Below are 26,355 nucleotides of genomic sequence, written 5' to 3' on the forward strand. Positions count from 1 at the left end.
TATTTAAATACTGTTTAGTTTCATAGTGTGAACCTGATTACCCACTTCTTAATTCAGTTGAAAAATTAAATTTTGTCAGTCCTTTAACTAACTTCCTGGAGAGGTTTTCCTTAATAATGTTGAGGGTGGACCTAGCTCCATACTTGGATGGATCCGATGGGTGGCCCCCTCCCAGCCCCCAGCTCTGAGGGATGCCCATAGAGGGCCCAGGGGGCGGGCAAGGATCTGGCCCTTCTCTTCCTACCCCCATGTACCCAGGCACCAACATCTCTGTGTACAAGGTGGGGTCCAGAGTTCTCATCACCTGACCTTCTTTTTCCCCTTTCACGGCTACTGCCTCACAGAGACAATGTACTGACAGCAGGGGCTAGTAGTTTACATACACAACTCCACCAGTCAAGAGGACTTCCTTTTATTTTTCTAGTTTTTCTATAACTTGTATTATTAAAAAGAAAAAAAACAAGCAGAATTTTAGTGTTTCTTTTCTCCAAAAACAAAATTGAATTTCAACATAGTGGCACCCTTGGGGGGCCAAAGAGCTGAGTCAGGCACAGGTATTTTACCTTCCTTCTCATTCCTGACTCTGAAACTCTACACCTCTGATGTGACAGCTTATGAATCCTCATGGAACCTGTATGTGATAACTGTACACAAACCACACAGAGGTAGTTCAGAGGTCTCAAATTTGAGGTGCTTTTTATAATAAAGTTGCATCAGAACTACAGCAACAAAGAATAGTTTACTTAACAAAATTAGAATCCCACATACACATGAAATAACACAAAAGTCAGTGACTACCGAACAATGCAGGTCTGCCGTCCACCCTTCCAATTACCCTTTAGTATAGGAATTCTGCCGAAAAGCATATTTCCTTACACCCCCATGATCGTTCTCTAGTCCAGTGACACCCAAAATAAAACGAGGCATAAAGACTGACTAGGTGAGGTTTAAAATGCCCTCTAAGTTGTTTTGAAGTTTGAGTTAGACACACAGTCTTAGTTTTTGATGCATGTTCTTTCTTAATGAAAAAAAAAAAAGCACTGTCAATAGTTTAAAAAATAAGTATTTTCTGAAGCAGCAGATGAAATATGTTCAGTATCAGCCTATACCAAAGAACCTGGCAATGGCTAGATGTGTGGCTTGAAAGAAACCACAAACATGTCCTTTGTACAAAACCTTTGCAGCACTGACGGTACCTTCCTCTCTTAAAACATCTTCCAGTCTTCAATATAAGTAGATGTTAATCAAAGAGAAAAAAAAGTGAGATCATACGGGAAAGAAATTATAATACTTAAGAGTACCGGGATGCCAGCCAGCACATGTATGGTCTCCCAGGACTTTGTGATGTCCATTGTGGGTTTCCACCAGAGGAAACCGGCTGCAGAGTTAACAGAGGTCAGCACTGCTGAGAAGCCACAAGCTTCGCCTGCTCCAGGAGGGCCCAGCAAAACAGGAGATGGGTCATAGTAAGGCACTTACCTAGCTCATGTGGGTGGAGGGGAAGAGGAAACCAACCCAGGTATCATGCAAGTTTAAGACTGTCAGACATTTTATGGCAACTTGAAATCCTCCCCATTCTCAGTGCGTCCCAGCCAGTTCCTGCCGTGAGCTGTCCGACTAACAGACCCAGCGTGGACTTCAGGAACATCAGGTCCTCCATCTGGCAGGCACTCCATTTGCTCTCGATCGCTGGCGGTCGTATTTCATAGAAACAACAAGGAAAAGCAGGAGGGTTGCTCCTTGAATAGCAGCCAGAAGGAAGAAGTAATAGTTCAAATAGCAGCCATTAATATTACCTAGAGAACGAAAAAAAAAGGAGGTTGTCAGCTATACTTGGATATGCTAAAAGATTTCATTGATTTGATTTGGTTCCTACTCCTAAGACTTTCAGCTGCGGTTGTAAAGAAACAACAGAAAAGAATATCTCTGTAATTCAAAATCCACGTGTTTTGTTTTCAAAGCAACTGCAAAAGTCACAGTGAAGTCAGATCTGTATCTAACATGAGCTCCCGGCTGGGGTCTCTGAAGTGACCCCAACTGCTCCTTAAACCCCAGCATCTTTCTTCCAGAAGATAAGAAGATGAGGTTCCCAAAGTGCTTGATGACAGCAGGTGCAGAGGCCCTGGGCATTCTCAGGGAAACCTGGGCATGGGGCTTCAGGGAAGCATGGAGTGGGGGAGAGGAAAGCACCCAGGAGATGCGCCAACCTCAGAAACACCAGCTGCAAGAGAAAAGACGTCAGGGACTCTTTATCTGTTAATCTTCCTGATACCTTACTGCTGCCAGAACCAAATGTTTGACAGCCGCTGTGTTTCCTGTGGGTATGTTGACCCCTCCACTGCTTCAAGGGAATTTTTCACGCAAAGACTGACACCCACCTGGCTATCTCCATGTCCTTCCTACAGCACAGGCTTTGTAACTTGGGTCTAGAATCTGTACACTTGTCCACACCATGTATCACCCAAGAACACATCCTGGAAATCACATCCGGTTATGAGTCCTGCATTTACTGCGCAGTTCACACTATCTGCCTTGCAGAGGAGAGGGCAGACGGCTGAACATACATTCCACATGCTACAGGAAGGCAGGAGTGTGTTTTTAAAGTTTTCCCTAAAAGTTACACAGGATACCCCTCAGAATAATGAGATACAGTTACTGGGACACCTCTCACAGGCCCATGGGCTGAGTGAAAGGCGGTCACAAAAGAGCTCAAAGACAGGCCCAAAGAGTGAGCAGAGCCATCCAAGCAGCTGTGGGGGCAGAGGGGGCAAAGAAAGGACACGAGGAAACCTTGCGAACCATTCTGCATTCTGGTCGGGATTACAAATATACCAAACCGTAACCATAAGGCCAGCATGCTTCCCAGTAAGCACACTGTTCCCAGTCCAAAACTGCACACAGTGGAGAGAGCAAGCCTGGGGGGGATGGGCAGAGAAGGAAACAATGGCATAGGATCTGCGGGCTTTTCCTCCTAACTGGAGTACTACAGCCTCCGGAAGCGTATGTCAGGGGTGTCAGCATCAGTCATGAACTGCCAGGCCGGCTGACACCCCTGCTTCACTGCCAACCTGAACCTCACGGGGCCGAAGGGCAGAGGGGCTGGCAGGGCGGGGATGAGAAGGGAAGCACACGGAATCTGGGGTCACGTCTGCTGCTCCTTCTGTTGCAGCGAGGATTTGTGTTTGGTGGTAGGGTCACTGTGTCCCATCCTCCCAAACACCCACCTAACAGCCACTCACTCATGGGAGGGAGCTGACCGACTGTGGGCCCCCACTTTACCGCCTGTCTCACCATGCAGAACATGATGGCTGTGGGTAGACCGACTGAAGGTCCCCTTACTGGTGCAGAAACAGGAAGCATCTCCCCAAGCCGCTGGACATGGTGACGGTTCCCATGGAACACACCACAAAGCGTTTCCCATTAATGAAAATAAACCAACGAACAGGATCCACCTCCAGCACTGATATGGGGGCTGGATACATACAGGCTAGAGCGGGAACCCCACGTGGCAAGTTTAAAAAGACCTGTCAGAAATTAATGGTAACAGACAGGTAAACTTTGAGTCGCTAAATTAGTGATGAGGGTTAAATTACTGGAAAGCAATGAGGATGACCAAAACCAACCAATCCTCTATGATACATTTAAAAATAAAAATGGAGAAAGAGAATCCACATTTTGAGAATTACAGTCTCTGTGACAAGATTTTCTCTGAAGCAGGTCTGTCCTATGTACAGCAGTGGCTTATGTGACACCAAGAGCCCATGAGAATTCTCAGGACCTTTCTCCACAGGTTGTCTGTCCTCCAAGGGGCCCAGCGTAAAAACCAAAGCCCAGGCCTGAGCCTGCTGTGGGGAGGCTCAGACAGCTGGAGCACGTGAAGGACAGGGCCCCAGAGACGGCCGCGGTGGCTCCGGCTTCTAGAAGTCGCGTTAGGATTCCACAGACCTAAGCGCATCCCTCAGGACAGGAATTTCAATTCAGTCATGGAAGGGCTTTTGGAATCATGCAATTTCTGGAGAAAAGTCCCTAAACTTTCATCAATTTTCAAGGGGATTTATAACCCACAAGTGGCTAAGTACCAACGGATGCCAGCAAATGCTACATGGTTATACAAGAAAAGGTAACAAGGTTGTTTTTGTAGGTAAGATATAAAAGAAAAGAAAGGGAAGTCTTCATCTCTGGGTCCATTTAAAATCTATCATAAATCTGGAAACCGCAAAATATCTTCTGTGAGTGATTCTGTTCAACGCACCAAGATGCCACCTACTGGTATCAGCTGTAAAGTCCCATTATGGCTGATCAGGAGTAATAGCTGTTTATTCAAGAGAAGGCAACTTATTATCTATCCTTGTTTTTTTAATAGCAGAGAATTAAAAGGTACTGTTAGGAGAGGAAAAAGAAATATAAAACCAAGATAAGTAAAGGGAAACTTGTGACATAGATTTTATTTGCCTCATAAAAACAGCATTAGACATTAGGGGAGAAGGTGTCCTATCAATCAAAGATTCCGAGCAGGCAGCAAGACCCAGCAGTTGCTGGCCAGGGTGTGGCTGAGGCCCGTCTGGCCACTGGGACAGAAGGGAGGCTTACTTGTTACTCCAGAAAGTGTTAAGGATGTAAGGAAATAAATGACTCAAGTGGTCTATGCAGCCCAAGGAAGGGGTTGCCCCAGGGTGGCCCCACTCTGCTGCAACTGTGGCAGCCATTCACAAACTTCACCGCAGCCTTGGCACCTCTGGTTTCTGTCACTGGTCATTTTCAGAAAGACAGATGCTGCCCTTACCAAAGTCCTTGTGGTTGCTCATCCATCCAATAGCTTTAATGGACACCAGCGCCAATAGTCCTGAACCCACGAACGACCCAACGCCGGAGAAGAAGAAGAACAAGCCCATTATGGCGCTCTGCATGGACTTGGGGGCGGCCGAGTATGCAAACTCCAGACCTGTAAGAGGAGGGCAGTGGCTCAGTGAAGGGGGCACCGCACACCCACCTGGACACGGCAGAAAGCACGGGGTCACAGGACCCAGGGCTTTCAGAAGGTGCCACTCACACAAGTTCAAGAAATCAATGGCTGTGAGGAGCTGCTTATTCCACACGTGGGATTCCTAAAAGAGGCAATGAGGCAGAGAGCCAACGTGCTCTCAGACCTAGAGGTAACATTTGATTTGCTGCCCTCAGAATTTCGTGTTCCCTAAGGAACAAAAGTAGTTAGAGAAGCAAAATTTTCCTCTATTTTCAAGAAATGGGGAGTTTGAATACAAAGTATGTTATGTAAAAATAGGGAATCTACTAAAAAGTTCTATCTGAAGGGTACTATATTTTAAAACAATTTCAATAGGTACATCTATAATTTCAGATCTTTACGATAACCAGACATAAGATTTGCAATGTGTGCCGATTGAGCCCCCGACTGTGTCTGAGGGATCCCTTCACGAATCCATCAGCAGCTTCCGCAGGAGACTTATGAGCAGTGGGATGTGCAAATCAGCACCTGGCAGGACTACAGCCCACCAGCTTCTGTCATCACCAATTTTCTCTTTTATACTCTCCCTATGGCCCGAAACAGGTCTGCACAGAGTGCCTATGTCTGCAGCACCACAGAATACCACATACAGGGAAAGACAGGCCTGTGGGGACATGTTTTTAAAATTAGGTTTTCTTCCTTATATAAATCTGAATGAAAACCCCAAGAGTTCTGACTGTGATTGGCAGCCCCCGGCTCAGCCACCCCAGCAAAAAACTGCAGGGTTTTGTTAGAAGGGCCAGACCAGGGAGGGGCCACCCACAGGGCTCTTCTTTCTTTCTCTCTTTTGTGGCCCCTCAAAGTAGTGGATGAGTTTCATGGAAATTAGTTTGGGAATCCTGTTTTTAAACCAAGAAAGGACACCCCCCAGCCAGAGTATTGCTAGTTACTTATCCACACTTTTGCTGAACCACAGCTGCCTGCCCAAAATACAAAAGCTATTTGTGTCCCAACATAATCTGACATGTGAGAAGATACCATGGCCTTTATTACTCTGTGACCAGGCCCAGATGCTGCAGACGGTGAAGGGGACTTACCTGCTATACTGGCAAATATTTCACTGATGCCAATCAGCACGTATTGTGGGACTTGCCACCATATTGGCAGATCAGCAGCAAAATAAGTGACATTTCCGATGGTCTGATTAATGGTCTTCTCTTTAACAAGGTTCAGCCTTTTGCTTTCCAAAATTCCTAGAATTAATATGTAAGCTGATAGAGCATTTGCATTAACATTTGCAATTAAACTAAAACACTAGATGTTTGCTGCAAGATATGATTGATTATTCTGAACAATACTGATAGGATAATGCCCAATTATATGGCTTCTCCAGATTCCCCCCATCTAAAGACTCCCCCAGCTCCCAGCTTCCTCAGCAGGTTACTAAAAAATAGAGAACACATCATATATATTTCATCTGGGCTTTCCACCGTACCTTATAAGACAGACATTCAACATATTTAATTGAATTCTCAAATACCTAGACTGCTCACCTATACTTGTGTCTTTCTTTGAAAATGAGGTGTATAGGAAAGCTAAATAATAATGCTATTTACTTATGAGAAGGTAATACATTTTGAGACGTTTTCCCCATGACGGTAATGGATTTAAGCTGATCCTCTTATTATCATTGATACCACAATGACCAGAGCTAACAATAATGCTAGTTTCCTCCATAGATGGGCTTAACTTGAACCACAAAGTGAACTTCACAAGTCAACTTCTCTTAGCACCCCGGTCTCAGCAGACTGTTGGTCATTTGTTTCACCAACAGGAAGATGTGGAAAAACAAGCAAGAGGCAGCCACTCTTTGCAGAACAAAAAGTAAACGAATCAAAATAAAGTCTAAACACAACAAATCGTACAACCAAGTTCATAGGTTAAAGTTGTCACCGTGTTTTGCTTTTAGAGAATTCTAATTACAAATGAAATAATGGATCTGAAAATTTGCCATATATGTAAAAATATATGTAATCAAAACTGGAGTATGAGGAAGAACAGGAGACTGGGGTGGGAGGGCAATTGAAAAATTATTCCTCTTAAAGCCTGAGTCTGAGAAGGGACTCAGATGTGTTTATAGGGCCAGGAGATGGGCTCGGGAACTGCCCCAAACCCTGGCTCAAATCAACAGACCACAGTATGGGGAAGCCTCCCTGCTCACTCCCATCAGGAACCCCATCTCCTCCCAGAGGAGAGACAAGGGGACCCCATCCGTCAACTCTATCCTGCTGAGAAGTGCAGATGTAGATGTGGGGTGCAGAGCAGTCTCTGTGGTGCTCTGACTGCTCTAAGGAGGGGCATGTGAGGCGTGGAGCCCACTGGGGGTGTAGCGCTGGTGGTGACTGTATCCACTTATCCACAGTGACAGCCTTCTTCCCTGGTGGGCAGTGGGCAGCACCAGTGGGACAACAGTGCTAGCCTGGATGGGGCATCTCCAAACGCACAGGATGAAGCGTGACATACTTCCTCTGGATCAACCAAGGTCTAGTCAGCATCTGCACGCTGTACAGTCCCTACACAGGCCACCAGCCCTCCAGCTGAAAGGGCTCTGGCACAGTTTCAGTGCAGATGGGTCTACAGGGAGGACCCACTCACCTTTCTTGGGTACAAAAACTGAAGCTGGATAAGACCCTCCTCCACAGGAAAGGCAAGAGGGAGTTAAGATGTCTGTGCACGTATGTGTGTGTATGCACATATGTATGTGCATGTGTATCCCGTGTGTGCATGCTGTGTGTGGGGGTGACGGGGCCTAAGGGACCATACACAGGTCTGGTACTAGAAAGAGGAGAGGTGCCACAGCCTCCAGCAAGGTCTGGCAGGGAACGGAGGGAAGCTGTGGGATAGGACAGCTCTTACCAGCCAAGAAAGTGCAGGCTGTGTGAAGGCTGATGGCGGAAAGCTGATAGCCCAGTGGGTTGCTGCATAAGGGAGCGAGAACAAGGGCACGGAGGCCAAGAGGCAGAGCAGGGGACATAAGCCAAGTGTCTCAGGGCAGGAGGGCAAGGCTGGCCTGAGGGCTGCACTAGGCAGGTCGGTGAGAGCAGGAGGACCAAAGACACTCTGGGGACAGGACAGCAGTGGGAGCCCCCAGAGCATCAGCAGGCAGTGAGCATGTGGGTGCACAGATGCAGCGACTACCCCGGCCCTGAGGACAGGTGCAGCCCTGGGGCCCACGGCTGGGCAGCAGGGAGGCCAGATGGCGCCTCACAGTCCTGAGGGAGGGCTGCAGTGATACCAGGACCCCAAGGCAGAAAGAGGTGCCTGAGGGGCCTGGGAGTAACACACAGCTGGGGGGCTAGGCCCACTGTAGACATCATCCAGCTGGTTGCCCACTAAAAGCTGGAGACAGAAATGCCACCAGACTCTTTAAAGGTGGGTAATTAGGTCTTGGGGACAACCAGGAGGGGCCGAGTTCTGGTTTCAATGAGCCCTCTGTGCTGCCTTCCCACCTACAGACAACACATGTGATCCTGAGATGACATAAACCATGAACTTTCATAAGCAAGACACCACCATCTGCAAGAAATGCAGGGGGAATCTGACAGACATACCTCTCTGGGTCCTTGTCAAAATAAGACAAAAAAATAATGCAAATAAAGATTGCAGACAAGACCCAAAGAAAGGCAACTGAGCCAGAACTTCATTGATACAATTCACTGAAAGGAGGCAACACAGAAAGTCCTGCCCTCCTGGGGCTTTATTCTAACAGACCCACCCAGTGTTACGGAGAGGGTTTGCACGGATCTGTCGCCACCAGGGAGCAGACCACTGTATTCTGGGACATGTGCTCATCCACATGACCCCAACTCCATTGCACACACTGAAGCTTAGGGCTCCTACTGTAAAAGATCTGATTAATGTACCTGACAAGGTTATAACAGATGAACCATCCTATTCAGCACCCTACAAATAATTTTAGAAAGTTCTGTTAGGCCAAAAAGGAAGCCTTGAAATCCCCAATGTAGGTACGATAAAGCCATCAACTCTCCTAGCTCTGTGATGAAACCAGACATCATGAACAAATGGATGAACAAAAACATCAATACTATGAAATGGAAAAATTCTGGGAAATCACTCTTGGCTGATATTGTAAATATAAACCACAGTTTATAGAAAACAAAGAAAACACAAATCAAAGCATATGAGACCTTGACAAAGCAGCACCAACAGGCAAATTCATGCCAGTCCATGGTTCCTACTACTGAACAGGAAAGGAAAGAGTAAGTGAAACTAAATGAAGAGTTCAACTCAAGAAAAATGAGAAAGAAAATCACAAAGTGAACCTGAGGGAATAGAAAGGAACTGCTATCTTCATTCTTCACTTAGAAAACACTAAGACAATCAAATTGATAAACTCAAGGAAGACCTCTAAGAAGCAATCATAAAATACATACAGTTTTGGCAAGCCAAGAAAAAAAAGCACAGAAAGACCATACCACCCAGTAATTCCACTTCTAGGAATTTATGTGAAGAAAACAAAATCCCTGATTCCAAAAGATATGCACCCCTAAGTTTATCACTTAATTATTTATAATAGCCAAGTTATGGAAGCAACCTAAGTGTCCAACAATAGATGAATGGATAAAGCAGCTGTGGTACATATACATAATGGAATATTACTTAGCCATAAAAAAGAAAGACATCCTGACATTTGCAACAACATGGATGGATCCAGAGAATAAGCCAGGTGAAAAAAAGACAAATACCGTATGATTTCACTTACTTGTAGAGTCTAAAAACAGAATGAACAAAACAGTAATAGACTCACAGACACTGAGGAGTGACTGGTGGTTACCATGGGGGAGGGTTTGGGGTGGATGGGTAAAATAGGTGAAGGGGATAAAGAGGCTCAAACATTAATATAAATTAGTCACAGCGATGAAAGGACAACATAGAGAGCAGTCAGTGGTTCTGTACCATCATTCCATGTTGACAGACAGTAACTACACTAGTTGGAGTAAGCATTTAATAATGTAGATAACTGTGGAATCATTATGCTGTATATCTGCAATCAATATAACACTGTATGTCAACTATACTTCAATTAAAAAAAATACCAAATAAAGAAAAAAAAGAGAACATAAGTAACTGAAACTAGAAATGAGGAAGGAAACACAGATTTCTTTAAAGCGCCATTTTTATCTCCACCCTAGTGATTTTTCTAAAACTCAATAAAATGAATGGTTTACTCAGGACATTAAAAAAAAAGAGTGATTCTAGAAAAAACAATCTCTACAAAACTGAGAAAAAGGTGGCAAAGTTACCCCTTCTTCTCAGAGGTAAGGAGCTCACATGCAAGGACTTTGGGGCTTCCTGGGAGCAGATAACTTGCATCCTGTTAAGACACTGTCTTGCCTGCAGAAATAGGGAATTTACCAACTCCTTTTATGAAGCTACATAACCCCGACACCAAACCACAGACTGTTATCAGTTATGGATGGAGACGCATGGGTGCAGAAAATAGCAGATTCCAATCAAGCTTTCAAAGTCAGCCCATGGAACAGAGCTTATTTTAGACATGCAGGAATAGTTAAATATCAAGAAGTTACTACAAATAAAAAACATGAGTAGCCAAGGTAGGATGGAGTGGGGTGGGCCCATGTAATCTTCTTGGAAACCAAAATAAGATGCCTGAGCAAAACACAACGTTCGTTTCTGCCCCAAATACTCAGTAAACTTGAAATAAAGGTTAGATATTTAACATCATCATGAACGTATATTTCAAACAGAGGCAACAGTAAAGTCAAAGTGTCAGTGAGCTGCTGGGCATGCCTCCACTCGAGTCAGCTGCAGGAGAAGGCTGTCACCGCCCACGTTTAAAAGCTCTGGGAAAGTCTAGCCAAGACTGCCAGATGAAAAGAGAAAGACGGGGGTCTCATGAAGGCAGGAACAGAAACCATGCTATATATTAGAAGGCTGAGTGGCCATTTGATAACTATTCATTGAAACTCAGAACTTTTTAAAGCTTCATATCTGAGCAACCAAAAATCCATAAAGTTGTTAGGAATAAACCTAACATTAAACACACAGGATGTAACTGAAAAAACGTATAACACTTCTACAAGATAAAAATTAAAGGGAAAATGAAAAAATTGTAAAAATACTCCTAAGATAAAATTTTGAATAATAACCATCTATTACATACCAATATCAAAAATAGAAAGACCCATTAGAAAACTGGGCACAACACAGAAACTATACATGAAGTATAATGACTGGTAAGTTTGTGGGTGGGGGGAATCTTAAACATATATCATGTTTTAACTCTTCAGAGAAGAGTTATCAGAAAAACACAATCACGACTGCCCAGGGTGGTGTATGACCAGCATGCTGGTGAGGTCTGCTGTGATACCTTCTCTTGAATAATCTACCCCAAGGAACCAGAGACAGGGCATACATGGGGACATGAGGATGTGTGAACAGCGATGTCTGAAAGGAGGGTAGTCTGGAACCAACCAGCAGATTAAATAAGAGGGCTGGTTTTTAAAAATGATGGTACATTCAAAAATGAAATATTATGTAGTTATTAAAAACTATAATTTAAATATATAACTGACATGGAAAAATGGTATGTGTGTAGAATACAAAAATAAAGGTTATAAACTGAATAGTGTACTTTATAACATTTAAGAAAAAGTAATTTAGCTATAACAGAGAATGCTCTATGAAGATACATAGTGGTTGTGGCTGGGTGGTGAGATTATGGATGAATTCATGTCTTCCCCACTTTTATCTATATATTTTTAATGACCATGGATTGACTATGTGATTGTGATTTTTAAAAACTTGTTGTAGGCCAGGGATTCTTAACTCTTTTCTAATGAAAGATATAAACCAGAAAAAACACTCAGATGCTTCTACCTAAATTTCAGGATGTTCTCCCTGACCTGAAGGCCATGCACAGACCCTGCCTAAAAACCACTGTGGGAACAGAGCATCCACAACACCAGGTGTGAGCAGAGCCAAGTGTGCAAGGAGACAGCAGTGAGGGTGGATCGGTGCCATCAGCCTGCCTTCCTGGATGATAATTCTGGCATATATGTCAAAAGCCTTAGAAGGATGCACTGATGACACTTCAGGGATTTGAGAGGTAAGGAAATTTCACTGAAGGGCTCTCTCTAATAGTGAAACAAGAGTCCTGGACACAAGCAATAAAGGGTTGCAGATGGACATTTGACAAGGAAGCTTATTCATGGTACAGCAGGTTATTTAAGTGGGTGACAGAGGAGGTACGGACATGATCAGACATCACACACACTATTTCCCCATGCTCATGAAGAAGGGTAAGAGTAGACTTCCTTGGGTGGTGGGATTGAGGGGGCTTCAGTCCATGTGTGTGTGCACGTGTGTGAGATGCACATCTGTATTTTTGCATTTTTCCTTCCTGAAACTTAATGTGCACAGCTTTATTATATACTTATGGTGCTCTTACTATTATTTTTTCCTTTATCAGGCTGACATCAGCTTACACAATAGGATCTCATTTTTACAAAAATACACCAGGTGTATGTGTTCATTGGACACAAACAAGGTCTGACAGGTATAGGCCATCCCAATGGGGAGCACCTCTGGGGAAATCCCAGTTGGCTTGTTTTCTTCTTCATGTTTCTAAAGTTTCCTTTTCTCCACAGGGCATCTATTACTTTAGTAATTTCAAATAAATCCCTTGGGCCTACTTCTCATCTGAGAAACTTTACAGAAAAATCATCACTGGCAGGCATGGCACTAGGTGGGAGGTACTGATTCATTATGGGTGAAAATAGTAAGTGAAAGGGCAAAACAATTTTTTCTCTATTAAAACTTTGGTATGATAGAACAGTTTCAGGCCTCTACTCAAAGCTTATTAACATACTAATTAAATGACACTCACTAGGGCTAGAAGGGAGACTGCGTGAAACATGGGACGCTATTTACATGACATTTAGGAAGTGGTCTTGAGTATCCACAAGATACTTAAACTCTCCGAACCAATGACAACTGAGTCCCTTCTCAATACCAATGACAACTGAGTCCCTTCTCAATATTTGGCCACTTGGCAAAAAAAGCCTTTTCAAGCATGCAAGCCTAGCAGGTATTTTCCATTTCTAAGTAATCAACTCGGGTGCTCAGAGTTGTGCCAGGTCAAATCGCCTGTGTCCTCAACAGGTGTTGGCAGACACACAGAAGGCCCAACTCTGTTCAGCACTGAAAGGAAACTACTGTGTGTTTTGCTGGCACTTTTAAAAGCCAGAACTGCTGTCCCACTTGGTAATCTCCACAGTCACTCTTCTGACTGCTGTGCCCTCTGTGGTTCCCGGCAGCCCATAGCTACTCAGCTAAGAGATGATGGTATTAAAGGAGCCCAAAACCAGCATCTAGTATGAAATACCTGGAAAATCAAGGACAGGTCCTTTCCCCCAGGGAGAGACAAGGACTCCCATCCTTGGCATGTGACCAGCATGGTCGTGGTGCACACAGGGCACCCGGATCCAGAAGGATACAGGAGCAGGCCCAGCTGAGCCCACAGCAGGTGCTCAGGGAACACAAGGCAGGCAGACACCCTCCCCAGTGCAACCAATGCTCCTCTGGACGGCCCTGCCAATCACTGATTCTGCTTAACAAAACCTGCAACTAGAGTCTGCTGTTAATCTGGTTATTTGCTCTGGCTTATTTCCCCATGTGCCACAGGACTAGGAGAGAAACAGAATCACAAAGGAAGCACACAGCAAAAACTTCATTCAGACTTGACCTCACTTTAATTATCTGTTTGATCAAGAGAAAACCTAATAGTCTTCTAAAGTGTCCTGGTCTCTGGAATATAGATTTCTTAAGCCGAGGGACTCATTTCTTTAAATCTATTAAGTACTATATCAATATGTTCACTCTGGGGACAGTAGATGGCGGCCGCTGTGAAGCACTGTTGGAGAATATTAAATTCCATCTCGGTAGGGCTTAATGTTAAATTCCTCATAACAGCAGATGATATACAGCAGAATCAGGGGTATCAGCTTTTCCTTCCTTGTTATATTACTACACTATTTTATGGTTCAATAATTTTCAAATATTAATGAAGAACTCCAAAGCAAGTTGAGAATGTCAGCAATCCATTGGTTTTATCAGCAGAAGTTATTTCAACTTACAGTTCAGGATATAAGAATTATGAAACAGAACAGAGCCCCCACAGGGTAATTCTGTTCCCCAATATTGGAATAATTTAGGCTTTAGTTCTTAAGCTTTTTTTTTCCAGGGGCTGGGGGCTGATCATGAACCTATCTTTAGTAAAACCTTTCTGCTCAAGAAAATGTACATGACACTTTACATAAAAATACAAAGGATTTATAGGGGAATACTGAAGCCTATTAATGGACCTAACATTAAGAATCCTAAGCGTATACTCACATCTTTGAGAACTACACACCACCTTTGATTTATAAAAGTTCATCTATTCAGCAATTGGCAGTTGACTAAAATCTAAATCGGCAGGGAGAGAACAAGGCTCCTTTGATTCAATCCAAAAGTTACTTTTTAGAGCATTTCACTGGTTTTAGTTCTAGGACAAAAAAAATGACAAATCTTAACAGAAAAAAACCTTAAACTTCATATAATGAAAACCTAGAAAACCATGGGTTTAAAATAATCCATATGTCCTCTTTCAAGGTACATACACTTCCTGCATAACATGTAGCATAATGAAGGGTGAATCCCTGTATTCTGAATTACCCACAACTGCTGACATCAGTTTTGAGCAGAAAGGGGACAGACATGGCTTCTTACCTGCAGCAAAGGCAGAACACATGACAAAGAACATTCCAACAGCGATCCTTTTTAAGGATGATGGGAGTAAGCCATTTCTTTTCAAGATGGGATCAACCACTTTATCCTTTAAGGGAATTAACAGGAGGATGAGCACAGCGTCAAACATGGTCAGCCAAGCTGCCGGAAACTAGAATTTTAAAATGCATGAGACATGTGGTTATTTTTCTGCAATGAGTAGTCACTTATTTGATAACAAATGCCAAGTGGGAAAAATCTGTTTCAAGAATGGTTCATTTCTATGAAGTATAATCTCCTAGGAAAAATGTCTCAGTTTTGAGACTGAGGAAGACTTTTATTACTAAATGGATTTGCGTTTGTTTTTCTCTGCTTGAAGGGGAGGCAGGGGGAAGGGGGAGAATCAGATGCAATACTATCAAACGCACATTAGTCAACAATCTAGTAAATGACATAATCAATGTTAAAAGTCTCTAAAATAAGTAAAAATTCCATTTCAATAAGAATTCTTTTAGTTTATGCTAACTGCTAACATTTATCAAGTTATCTGTGATTGGTAAAAGGTACCCAATTGCTACATGAACTCCAAGTGACAATTTCCACATCATTTCAACTGCTCTCACCGTATGAGGAATGGTTGTAATACTGGAAATTTTTGGAATCTTCAAATGAAGACTCTGTAAGACATACGTCGTCTGCATCTGGGTGCGAAAAACATTATTACATGTGAACAGCTCTGCCTCTCAACAGCTCTGCCTGCTGCCCTCCCCGCAACTACTGGTCATGAGAAACAAGTTTGGAAACAGCATGTCAATTATTTGGTCATCTGAAAGTTGTCTAGAGATCAACTTGGAAAGAGAAATGAGTTAGGCAAATGAGAAATCAAATTAACAGGTGGGGCCTGGGAGAAAAAAAACATACCCATTCTCAGCTTCTTTTGGGAAAAGGTTTTCAAAACATTTAAATCAACAAAAATGAGTCCATAACTAAAAGCAAGATTCCAAATCCTAGAAGCTCATGGAAAAAAATCAGAGGCCTCTGTACTTTGGTCATGGCCAGAATGAGCACCAGGGAAATGGTTTGTAGGAAGGAAAGGGAAACAAAAGCTGTTTGTCACCACTCACTTGAAAGTACACTGTCCAGTAAGGTATCAAAGCCAAGAAAACAGGGACAATCTTGACAAGAGCTTTCACATCTTCCACTTTATCTTCTGTAAACGGCCCTCCATGAGACATCTTACATGAATCAAACAGACTTTGTTTACAAGTTTGCTGAAAGACTCCAATGCCTTCACTTTGGGAAACAAAATGAAGGGATTAGTTTTCTTCCACCCGCAGAAATTAATTATTTGGTAACAAATTAAGTTTGGAGGTAGGAAACCAGCTTGCTGTATGGAATTTGTTTTAATTTCATGCTATTACTTACTACCTGTATGCACAAAATGCAGCTGCCCACGTTACTCCTAACAGGGCACAATGTCCTGGAACAGCTGATGAAAGAACTTTGTGGTCACAGTGCAATTGTGGCTACCATCATTCTAATGAAGCTGCAAGACACACGCTCTCATGGTCTGAACTGTGGCTTATGTCACCCCAGCTTGGATCACACTGGTCAAGCCAGTTGAGAGCCTAGGGTTTCTCCTGAACTGATGACAATGACATCATCTACTCACTAGATTAATATTTTGGGGAAAAAACTGTAGTGGACTGTGGATTTTTAATTAGGTAATGTTATCAAATGTCAAGACCTGACAACCAATACCAATGTTGTTAATAAAATGGTGCGAGCTTATTTAAAGCACAGCTGTTGGTGTGATTATGAAGAAGGTTCTGTTCTAGAAGGGAAAGTGCAGAGGGTAAGGGACACCTGTGATGATGACATGACAATATTCCCTGGCAGCAGGTGACAGCAAGTCCTCACCCGTTAACCCTGACCACAGCCCTATGAGAGACTGGGGTACTGTGGCTGTCCCACTGCAGAGATGACAAACAGGGCACAGAGGGGGCAGTGGATGTGTCCAGGCGAACAAAGCCAGAGAGCTGGGAACGAGGCTAGACTCCTGGCAGTCCTGCTATAGAGCCTGAGGCCCGCCCATGGCAGGACACCACCTGCTATCTGCTCCCTGCCCGCCGGCATCGGCAGGACATGGAGCCATCCGCTCCTGGCACCAGTATTAGCAGCTTCGCTCGCTTGCTTACTCTGGGTCTCTTTCATTATTTATAAAATGAGCAGGTCCCAGTGGATAGCTCCAAAACAGTCTAATGGAGAAAGTGCTCTAAGGTTCTTCGGTAAAAGGAAAAAAAAGCTTTTTTGTTTTTCTTGCACACTATTCTCTAAAGCCAGAAATACCTGGAGACAATTAATTACCATTAAAAATGTTTCCAATTCTGGGACTTGGATATAAGTGGCAGTTGTCTGCTTTCTACTTTATAAACTCCTGTCCTATTTAACAGTTACCACTATTTTAAATCAATTTTGGCTTATAACATTGACATTTTTTAATCTGAACCAAAAAACCAAAAATTTTAACAGTATTTTAGCCAAATTTTGGACAGGAAAACTAATTAAATTTACAAATATGTACCGAGCACCTACTACACGTCCAGGTCTGTTCTAACTGGGTGGTCATGAATAAATAAAAGATACTTTGCTACCCTTAGGTAGTTACCTAGTAGGAAAAAATAGTAGGAAAAAACCCCCGCAAAGTGAACTTCTAAATTGCAAAGATACTATTCATACTTTGAAAACATTCACAGCTTCTCCAATCTTTTTTTTTTTTGGCCAATAACGAAATTTTGTGCGCTTATATACCTTTTATGCATACTATCAATGACTTCCTACATCATATTACATATGGGTTTCTCTAAACACATTTACGTTCCAAATAACAAATCTACTTTCACACACAGAATCATTCACACAGGTTTCTGCTTACATTACCTCTGTGTTATGTCATTAAAATACTTTAAAAACTGCTAAGTCAATATGTACATAAAACCACTGAATTCACACATATTGTTAGTGTATTGCTTTGTAACACAAAAGGGTCCAACATGGAGCCATGGTCACAAATGACTTGGAACACAGGCAGCGACCCAAAAGGCTGACCCACCCCAGCTCGATGGGGCCCAAGCTCCCTGGCCCTGTCTGCAGAGACTGTATACACACGTATGGGTGCTCTCCCAGGAAGAGGGTCCAGTGCTTCTCACATTCTCAACTCAAAGAGGTGTATATCTCAAAAAAGGGTTAGAACTAGTCCCAGTTGATCTGATGAACAGATATACATAGATTTCTCATTTGAATCAGCACTAAATCATACTCAAAACACAGATAATCCTGGCTCAGAAGAAACTAGAATTGGTCCAGATGAAATTAGGGTTATAAATAAGGAACCCTGGGTGACGTACTTCCTTAGGCCTCTGGAGCCCACCCTGCAAGAACATCCACGTAGTTAACATGAACTGGGTTTTTACAATGGGCCAGGCATTCTGTTGAGGGCTGTGCACACATCAACCCACTCAGGCCCCACAGTGATCCTATGACATGAGTCTCTCTCCACTGTACAAAAAGAAAATACAGGCTTGGCAAGGCCATTAACCTGCCCAAGGTCACAAAGCCTGGGCATTACGCATAGGAGAGCAAGCTTGAGAATTCTCTGGACCATCAGCTTGTCTGCAAGCTACTCCTTTTTATCTTAATGTGCCAAAGAAGATTTTCAAAAACAAACATATGGGGAAACTGGGCTCCTAAGCAAAAGTAAGTCCAGATCCTCTTCACTGTGTGATCTGGGCACTAAAACCCCTAAATGCCCACAGAGCACCGGGCAGAGCAATGTCTACCAGGTACCAGCTGTGCAGATGCACTGGGACTTTAAGGGCTGTTTCTTCAAAAGGACGTATTTTGTTAATGGGAATTTGGTAATAAACATCTGGGATGTGAAACCTGGCTTTCGGCTACTGGAAGTAAGGCCCTGGCAAAGCACAAGAGCTTGCCGCTAAGGTGGTGCTGCTTTAATTTATAATTTCTTCAGTGAGGTCCCACCATTTGTAGTTTTGAATTATGAGTCTGAATGCCACACTGACCCCATAGGATTCCAGGGGGTCAGCCAGGATGGTTAGATCTGGTGGAATGAAAGAAGAAACCAGAAGTGCAGCGTGGAGCAAAGGAGGGGGGCTGCAGGAGCTGGACGGGTACAGCGTCAGACCTACCACATGGAAGGAGTCTTAGACATTATGGTTCCAAGAACACAGATAAGACACATGCAGGATAGCCACGAGGAGGCAGATGTGGGGGTCAGCCCGCACACTACCGCAGCAGTCAGGCAGATGGGAATCTCCTCGTGGTGGAGAGGTCAACCCCTGGCTCAGGGACTAAGCTCCCATCAGGAATGCCTACCAGGCATTTTGATCAAAATATACCCTGAAGGGGTTGACTACAAAGGGTCCCAGGGAATCCATATCCTGACTGTACTGGTGACATGACCAAATATACTTGTCATAGTTCCCACAACCAGATAGCTAAAAGGGCTTATTTTATTACAAATAAATTATACTTCAATAAAGAAACAAAAATTTCTGAGGTCTCTTCTTGGACTAAGTTCTGGACTTTTCTTAGTTAATCATATCTAGGGTGACCAACCATCTGTCCCAGTTTCCCTGGAGACTGTGGGACTTCCCCAAGATGTGGGACTTTCTGTGCTAAAATCAGGGACATCCCATGCAGATGGTTACCCTACCTGCACCTCAAAATTCTATGTATGTCCTTCCATCAAAAAGCACTTGAACCTAATTGTTTATAGTTCATGATGCGTGATCAAAACCAAAAGTTTCTGTGATGAATGCCCTTGTACTGTTCACCATGTAAGAACTTATTCACTATGTAAGAATTTGTTCACCATGTAAGAACTTGTTCGTTATGCTTCAGAAGATAGGAGGCTGACGAGAATTAGGCTTGAGATGGATTAATGATTGTGCATTGAGCGTTGACGCCCCTATACAGAATTTTATTGTTGTTAACAACCATTTGATCAATAAATATGAGAGATGCCCTCTCAAAAAAAAAAAAAAAAGCACTTGAAGTGACCACTGCATGATGGGGTCCCTACTGACCTGATCAGGTGCTCACCTGGAAGTGCAAGTCAGCAGCTTACTATTTCAGGAGCACAGACAGGTACCTATCAAGGAAGCAATGGCTTGGTTTTTCATTCCAGTGAATTTCAAAGCTTTATAAAATAGAAAGAGACATGAACAGAGCATGTATACTATCTCCCCTATGCACTCTGCAAATTTCTGTCTTTGTCATCTTTACATAACTAACCTGCAGGAAGCTTCCATCTGTATCAGCTGTGAGGAGAAGTTAAAAATTAAAAGCTTGAGCTTCAGAGTCAGTGCTCAAGCTGACATAAGATTAAAGGAGATGACACATTTAAACCACTTAGCCCAGTGTCCTACACACAGTAAGCATGCCATGGATGTAAGCTAGTATTTCATTTACAGTGACAGTTTAAGTCATACCCAAATGAGCTGGTGATGACAATTAAGCACTCACCTGCTATGACCATGTTCTCCAATTCGCTTTTGGGGACGGCATGAGTATGCCAGGATCTTGAACATATCAGTGAAGGCACTGCCATCAGGAGGCTTGGTGATGAAAACTTTCTGGCCCCAGAGGAAGACCATGAAAGAGGTGCCAATGCAGACTGTCGGGATGATGTAGCCGGTCACAAAGCTCAGATTCTGCTGAATGTACGCGATGCCTCCTAGCGAAATGATTGCTCCCAGGTTAATACTCCAGTAAAACCAATTAAAAAATCTTCTCGTGGCTTCTGGGCCTCGATCTTTAACCTAAAATAACGGAGGAGAACAGACTTAAAAACATGCCATCATCTTCAAGGACGAGAAGCACACATAGTGACGTGATTCAAGCGCTGTGACCGTCACAGCTGTTAGGAAGTGCCATGCAATCAAATGGTGTTTACAGACACTTAGGGACCCCTGATGAAAAAGCGGCCACACTTTTAATTACTACAGATCCTGGGTATGTTTTCCTTCGTTATGCTTAAATCCAAGAAATCCCAGAAAGCTTCCTAGTGTACCATCTATGGACCTCGTGTTTGGAAACACCTGAAATGCTTCTTAAAAATAGATTCACAGACTCCCCATTCCATCCTATTCACCATGTCTGGGGTTGGGGCCAGGAGTCTAAATTTTACACACTTTTCCATGTAACTTCTATTCACAGGTGTGCTTTAGAATCACCCCTAGTATACTTGTTCCACACGTTAATAAATCTGGAGCAAAGAGGAAATTACAGACTGAAGCTAAAACCACTTGCTATTTTTTAGATTAGGAAGGTTATCATGGAATCAGAAGCTCTGATAAAGATGGAGATTCCTGGAAGGCTCAAAAATCACCAGTTTCCTGAACTTAGACAGACAAAGCACTAGGTAATACAAGCAATTTCTAGGTGTGCACTCTCCACAAGACTACTTAAATGGAGTGCATCAGGTTGGTGACAGTCCCTGGGAGGAGAGGCACCCCACACCTTCCCTTTCCACCTGCATGGACACCAAGACAGTGACCTCTCCACTAGCCTGCTGTATTTTGTACCATTTTTAGGCAAACATACTAGCTAAAGGCTGGCGGTGGGTCACATACACAGACTGTTTGGTCCTGCTGTCTTAGGAGCCCCTGTTGTTTTATCCTTAAATTACAAACAGCTTCTGTTCCAGTAATGGATCTCATTTCTGTCCCCCAGAGCAATCTCCCCTACTAAAGAACAGAGAAGGTTTTCAGTGGGGGCCCGAACAACCAAGTGTGATATACCAAAGGCATCTGTTAGCAGTCCTAAGCTTCAGACAATATTGTAGTCTCTATTTTTTAAGATTAAGGCGAGGTGTAAAACACATAGTTAAGATGGTGTGGGTCCCATCTCAAATTGAAAATCTGATTTTTAAATAAACCACATGTTCTCAGGATGAGCTAACATTTGTCTCCCACCCATGTCAGAAATGAGCAGAGAGGTCCTGGACCAAACACTGGCACAACTACCAAATAAACAGTTTATATTGGGAATTCCTTTTATTTCTAAGACAGCTCTTCACGAGGATGCCATGAATCTAAGTGTTAGTTAACTGTACTCAACTAGTTATGTTCTATGGAGCTAGACCAACGGAAAAGGAAAACTGTAAGCAGAGAAAGGATTACAGGGTGGCACTGCCCACTGTGCACATGGCAGTCAACTTATGTGAGCCTCCTAGTGTACTTCACTTTAGACTTTAGAAACCTAAACCTATTACTAAAGCCCTAAATGCCCACATGCCAGTAATTTTTGTAACAAATGAAAGCCAGTTCCCATAAACTGCACATCACATGCTGGAAGCCGTCACAAATATCTGTCACATTGCGTCATCCTCTGCACAGTGGTCTCATGTCTGGCCCTACTGAGGTAAACAAGCATTCCATGTGACCATGCCAACATTTCAAGGAAGTACAGCTCAAAGAACGGGATCCTGCAGTTAGTCAAATGGTTGGCTGATCTGGAAAAATTCCTTAAAATGCACAAGAGTACAACTTTCTTTCTCCAGAAAAATTGTACCATGAGCTCGCATAATCTGTAAAAAGTTTTTCTTTTTGCAGTTCACTATTTCAAATACTCAGTCTACCCATAAAGGAGGATTGTGACCTTTGAAAAGGGTAGTACAGCACTGGGGAAGACCTGGAGCTGACATGATATACATCAAAATAGAGGTCACCCTTGGAATCCTTCCCTACTCATCTTCTTTCCAAAGTGGGCCCAGCCTCCTCCCAGCTGACAGCCTGACACACTCATCTCTCACTCAAAATGTTTCCTAAAGGCTGTGCCTTGGAGATATAGATGTGAGGGACAGAGAACCACGACAAGTACCCTAAAAATACAAGCAGATTTTCTCAGACTGAGAAGGGCCAGGACATGACAAACTAAGAGCCTGGGAGGCTTCATGCCTAGTCCCAGGCTCAGAGCCACCCCTCCCGTCAAGGTCAGGCAGCAGCACCTGGGGGAGGTAGGGAGCACCACTGATAACCCCTCAAAGACAAAACAGAAACTGGCAGGGGGCAAGCATCCTGGCACAGAGACACTGTTTTCTTTCTAATTGTTTTTTTCACCATGAGATAATGCACTGTACTAAAAATATTCACCCTGTTGAAATGTACAACACAGCGGTTTGTAGTCTGCTCAGTTATGCAACCATCACCACTGCCTAATTCCACATTTTCATCTCGCCACAGGACACTCTGTTCCCTTTACAGTCACTTCCCGTTCCCCCTCTACTTTATCCATGTATCAGTTCATGAATATCTGCTCAACCTTTCATTAAAAATTTTTTTAACTTTTGGAAAATCTGAAAAAAACAGTAAAACATATACACTTCTATAACCTCCACTTAGATCCTTAGTTCTGTTTTCCTATATACATTTGAAACTCTTTCAGGCTGAAGTACTAAAAGTAAGTTGCAGCATCGTGGTATTTTACCCCAAAGATTTAATCATGAATCTCATAAAACTAAAGCCATTCTTCTACATGACCACACACTATTATCACACCTAAGAAACTTAACATCAACACAATTTTATCTAATATGTGGTCTACAATCAAAGTACCCCAACTGTCTCCAAAAGATGACTTCACAAAATCTGGGATCAAAGCACACACTGCATTTGGCTGTCGAGTCTAATATCCTTGAACCAAGGGTGGGCCTCTTTTGTTTATGACAGCATCATATTTAAAGAGATTAGGCCAGTTATCCCACAGAAGATAGCACATTTCTTCTCAAAATCCACATTTCATTACACATCAAGAGTGCATGTTCTGCCATGCTCCCTAGATAACCTTTACAGGACCATCCATTCTTTTAAGAAATACTAGTTACTCATCTGTCAGCTGCTGGAGAGCACTAACGCTTAAGTAAGACTGCCTGGGTGTGAACCCAGGCCCACACACCCTGCCACCCACTGCCTCCCAGTCCCCGCTCCTTTGCTGTGGTTCTGGGCAGGTCAAACCATCTGGTCCTCGATTTCTTATAAACAGGGACACTTAGAGCACATAAGTCATTGTGAGGCTTGTATAGGGTAGTGCAGGAAGAGCACTTGGTACAGTAAGGGGCATAACAGTAAATGTCACGCCACACTTCTGTCGTGTGGCCTGTCCTGTAAAATAAGCATGTGCCCCCAGCACTGCACCTGCCCTGCTGGCCTATGAGCTGATGGCTCCCTGAGGCCAATGCCACAAACCTGGGCCTCGAGACCCAACTCTGCGCCAACCACATCTGACTGCATTTCTGTTGCTCCATTACAGAATGCCCACCTTGGTGCCATGGCTCAAATATAAAGAAATCAGACCTGGACTAAAACCCTCACTTGACACTTACTACCTGTAGGACAACAGAGGAAATAATCTCCTTTTGTACCTCTATTTCCTCATAAAAAAATGGGTGTAAGATTCACGTGGGGTTCAGAGAGTTCGAGGGTGTACAGAACATTCCTGGTGCAAAGGAAGGGTTAAGAATTCAGGACAAGAGGCAACTATAATTTTAAATACCCCTGTAAGGTGTTGCCTTAATGAGATGGACAGCCTTACACAGGTGTGGTAAAGCTCAGAATTCAGGGACAGACTCTTGCATTCTGGCTCCGTCACTTACTTGCCATGTAACTTGGGGCAAATGATTTAATCTCTCAAGCCTGTTTCCTCATCTGTAAAATGCGTGTGACAACAGCAGAGGCCTGTCTGTGGACTTAACATTGTGGACAAAGTACTTAGCACAGAGCCTGGGGCATAGCAAGCCCTCCATAAATGTCAGCAATCACATGGTTATTTGGTGCGAAAACATAGCAAGTATCTTCCCTATTGCTCCCATATGATCTGCCAACAATTTCTGGCCACTCTACCTCCATACCTTAACCTAAATCCACCCACTTCACTCCATGTCCACTGCCTCCTTTCCAGTCCACATCTCTCACTTGGCCATGAAACCAATTCCCACCTGAGATACCTTCTCCCACCTGAGAGACAACTTAGTCTCTAGGCCAGACTCCAGAAACTCTTTCCAAAAAGGGGCAGGGTATAAATATTCTAGGTTGAGAGACATTCAGTCTCTGCTACAACTGCTCAGTTCTGCAATTGTATTGTGCAAGCGGCCTCAGCACAGCTGATGGATGACCAGGAATGTGCAAAACTGTTCCAATAAAGCTTTATTGACGGAGACTGAAATAGGAGTTTTACAGAATTTTCACTTGTCACAAAATACTCTGCTTTTGTCCTACCACTGAAAACCCTAAGCACCATTCTTCTTAGCTTGCGAGCCCTCCAAAAAGAGGAAGTAGACCAGATTTGGCTGGTAGGCCACAGCAGCGGCAGTGTGGGCAGGGGCTTTGCTGGAGGAGGCATCTCTTAGAAACACACACGGACTGTATCACTCCCCTGGGAAAACCCCATAAATGCTTCCTACTGTATTCAAAACATACCTCAAACGCTCGCAAGCCTCACAGAACCTGCCCTGCCCACATCTCTTCCCACTTTTTCTTTCTTGAATTTAGTTGACATACTACCTTCTGTAAGTTTCAAGTGTTCAGTGTTGACCTGACACATGTACGTGTTGGAACACTACTACCCCTGTAGCTACACCAACAGAGGCATTCTTTCCTTCCAGGCCCCAGGGCCTTTGCACCTGCGGACGCCCCCGTTGGAAAGCATCTCCACCAGCCACTACGCCTTTGACAGCCTTCAGGTCTCAACCCCAGGAAGGAGGTGCCTTCTATTTGGAGCCCCATTCGCCATCCTTCCCAAGTAGCCCCTGGCTGCGCGAGCGCCTCCACGGGCCAATCCCAATCCATCCTCCCTTCCGGATTCGCGGGTGGACGTCCCGCGCGTGTGGGCGCACCTGGCACGCTCACCTGGTCCGCGCCGAAGGGCGTGACGTTGGCCTTGACGGCGCCCACGCCCAGCCCCACGAGAGCCAGCGCCGAGAGCGCGGCGGGCGCGCAGTAGCGGGTGGGCACGTCGGGGCAGGGCAGCGCCGAGCAGTTGCGGACGCGCGTCGGGCGCGGGGCCCCGCAGAGCGCGCCTCTCGTGGAGGACGCGGCCAGCAGTGGGAAGGCCAGCATGCCGAGGAGATAGAGCGCCAGACTAAGCAGGATGGCGCGCGCCCGGCCGAGCCACGCGTCGGCCAGCCAGCCTCCGAACGGCGACACCAGGTAGGCCAGGCCCATGAAGAGCAGCAGCGCCTGACTGGCCTGCGCGCCCTCCCAGAGGAACGGCGTGCCGTTGAGGAACAGCACCAGGTTGGCCGTGACGCCGTAGAAGGCGGCGCGCTCCAGCAGTTCGGCCAGTAGCACGGCCGCGCAAGCCGCCCGCCGGCCCGCGAACGCTGCCTGCCGCGCGCCCAGCAGCGGGGCCAGTTCGCCGGTCGCGCCCTCCATGAGCCCGCCCGGCTGCCGGTAACCGACCCGCGCCCCTATCGCGAGACGCTTCTGGCTGCCCGGCCAGGCCCGCTGCGCCCCGCCCCTCGAGCCGCCGGCCCGCCCCGCGGGCGTACGCATTGGGCAAGC

General features: G+C 44.5%; 2 protein-coding genes across 7 annotated transcripts in view; one reads left to right on the top strand and one right to left on the bottom strand.

Annotated features, from left to right (window-relative positions):
• Positions 1-396: 396 nt before the first annotated feature.
• SLC15A4 (solute carrier family 15 member 4) lies at positions 397-26,346 on the bottom strand. Of its 4 annotated transcripts, none has more exons than XM_073222733.1 (8): positions 25,702-26,346; positions 20,321-20,616; positions 15,898-16,066; positions 15,397-15,474; positions 14,777-14,882; positions 6,061-6,216; positions 4,784-4,942; positions 397-1,796 (listed from the first exon to the last, which is right to left on the bottom strand). In XM_073222733.1, the coding sequence occupies exons 1-8, from the start codon at positions 26,344-26,346 to the stop codon at positions 1,648-1,650; spliced, it is 1,758 nt and encodes a 585-aa protein (XP_073078834.1). In that variant the 3' UTR covers positions 397-1,647. The 4 variants fall into 4 exon arrangements, with proteins under 4 accessions (XP_073078834.1, XP_073078833.1, XP_073078832.1 ...); XM_073222732.1 differs by having other exon boundaries at positions 6,061-6,234; XM_073222731.1 differs by having other exon boundaries at positions 14,777-14,945.
• The window catches only part of GLT1D1 (glycosyltransferase 1 domain containing 1), a 98,192-nt gene continuing 97,629 nt past the window's right edge, over positions 25,793-26,355 (top strand). For 2 of the 3 annotated variants that reach the window (XM_073222738.1, XM_073222740.1), the window contains exon 1: positions 25,793-26,001. The gene's annotated coding sequence lies outside the window, so the exon portion shown is untranslated. Of the gene's footprint in view, positions 26,002-26,109; positions 26,245-26,355 lie in introns of those variants that run through there. The other variant, XM_073222739.1, reaches the window with a different exon arrangement.

This window comes from Manis javanica, chromosome 15 (assembly GCF_040802235.1).
Source record: "Manis javanica isolate MJ-LG chromosome 15, MJ_LKY, whole genome shotgun sequence".
Classification (NCBI taxonomy): domain Eukaryota; kingdom Metazoa; phylum Chordata; class Mammalia; order Pholidota; family Manidae; genus Manis; species Manis javanica.

What these genes read in the sequence shown, in the direction of transcription:
- SLC15A4 (XM_073222730.1), bottom strand. Translation starts at nt 26,346, where the DNA reads ATGCGTACGCCCGCGGGGCGGGCCGGCGGCTCGAGGGGCGGGGCGCAG. An exon ending in TTACAACCATTCCTCATACG is followed by an intron (nt 14,946 to 15,396) that starts GTGAGAGCAGTT and finishes TTAAAATTCTAG; the next exon opens with TTTCCGGCAGCTTGGCTGAC. An exon ending in GTGTTCTGCCTTTGCTGCAG is followed by an intron (nt 6,235 to 14,776) that starts GTAAGAAGCCAT and finishes ATGCTCTATCAG; the next exon opens with CTTACATATTAATTCTAGGA.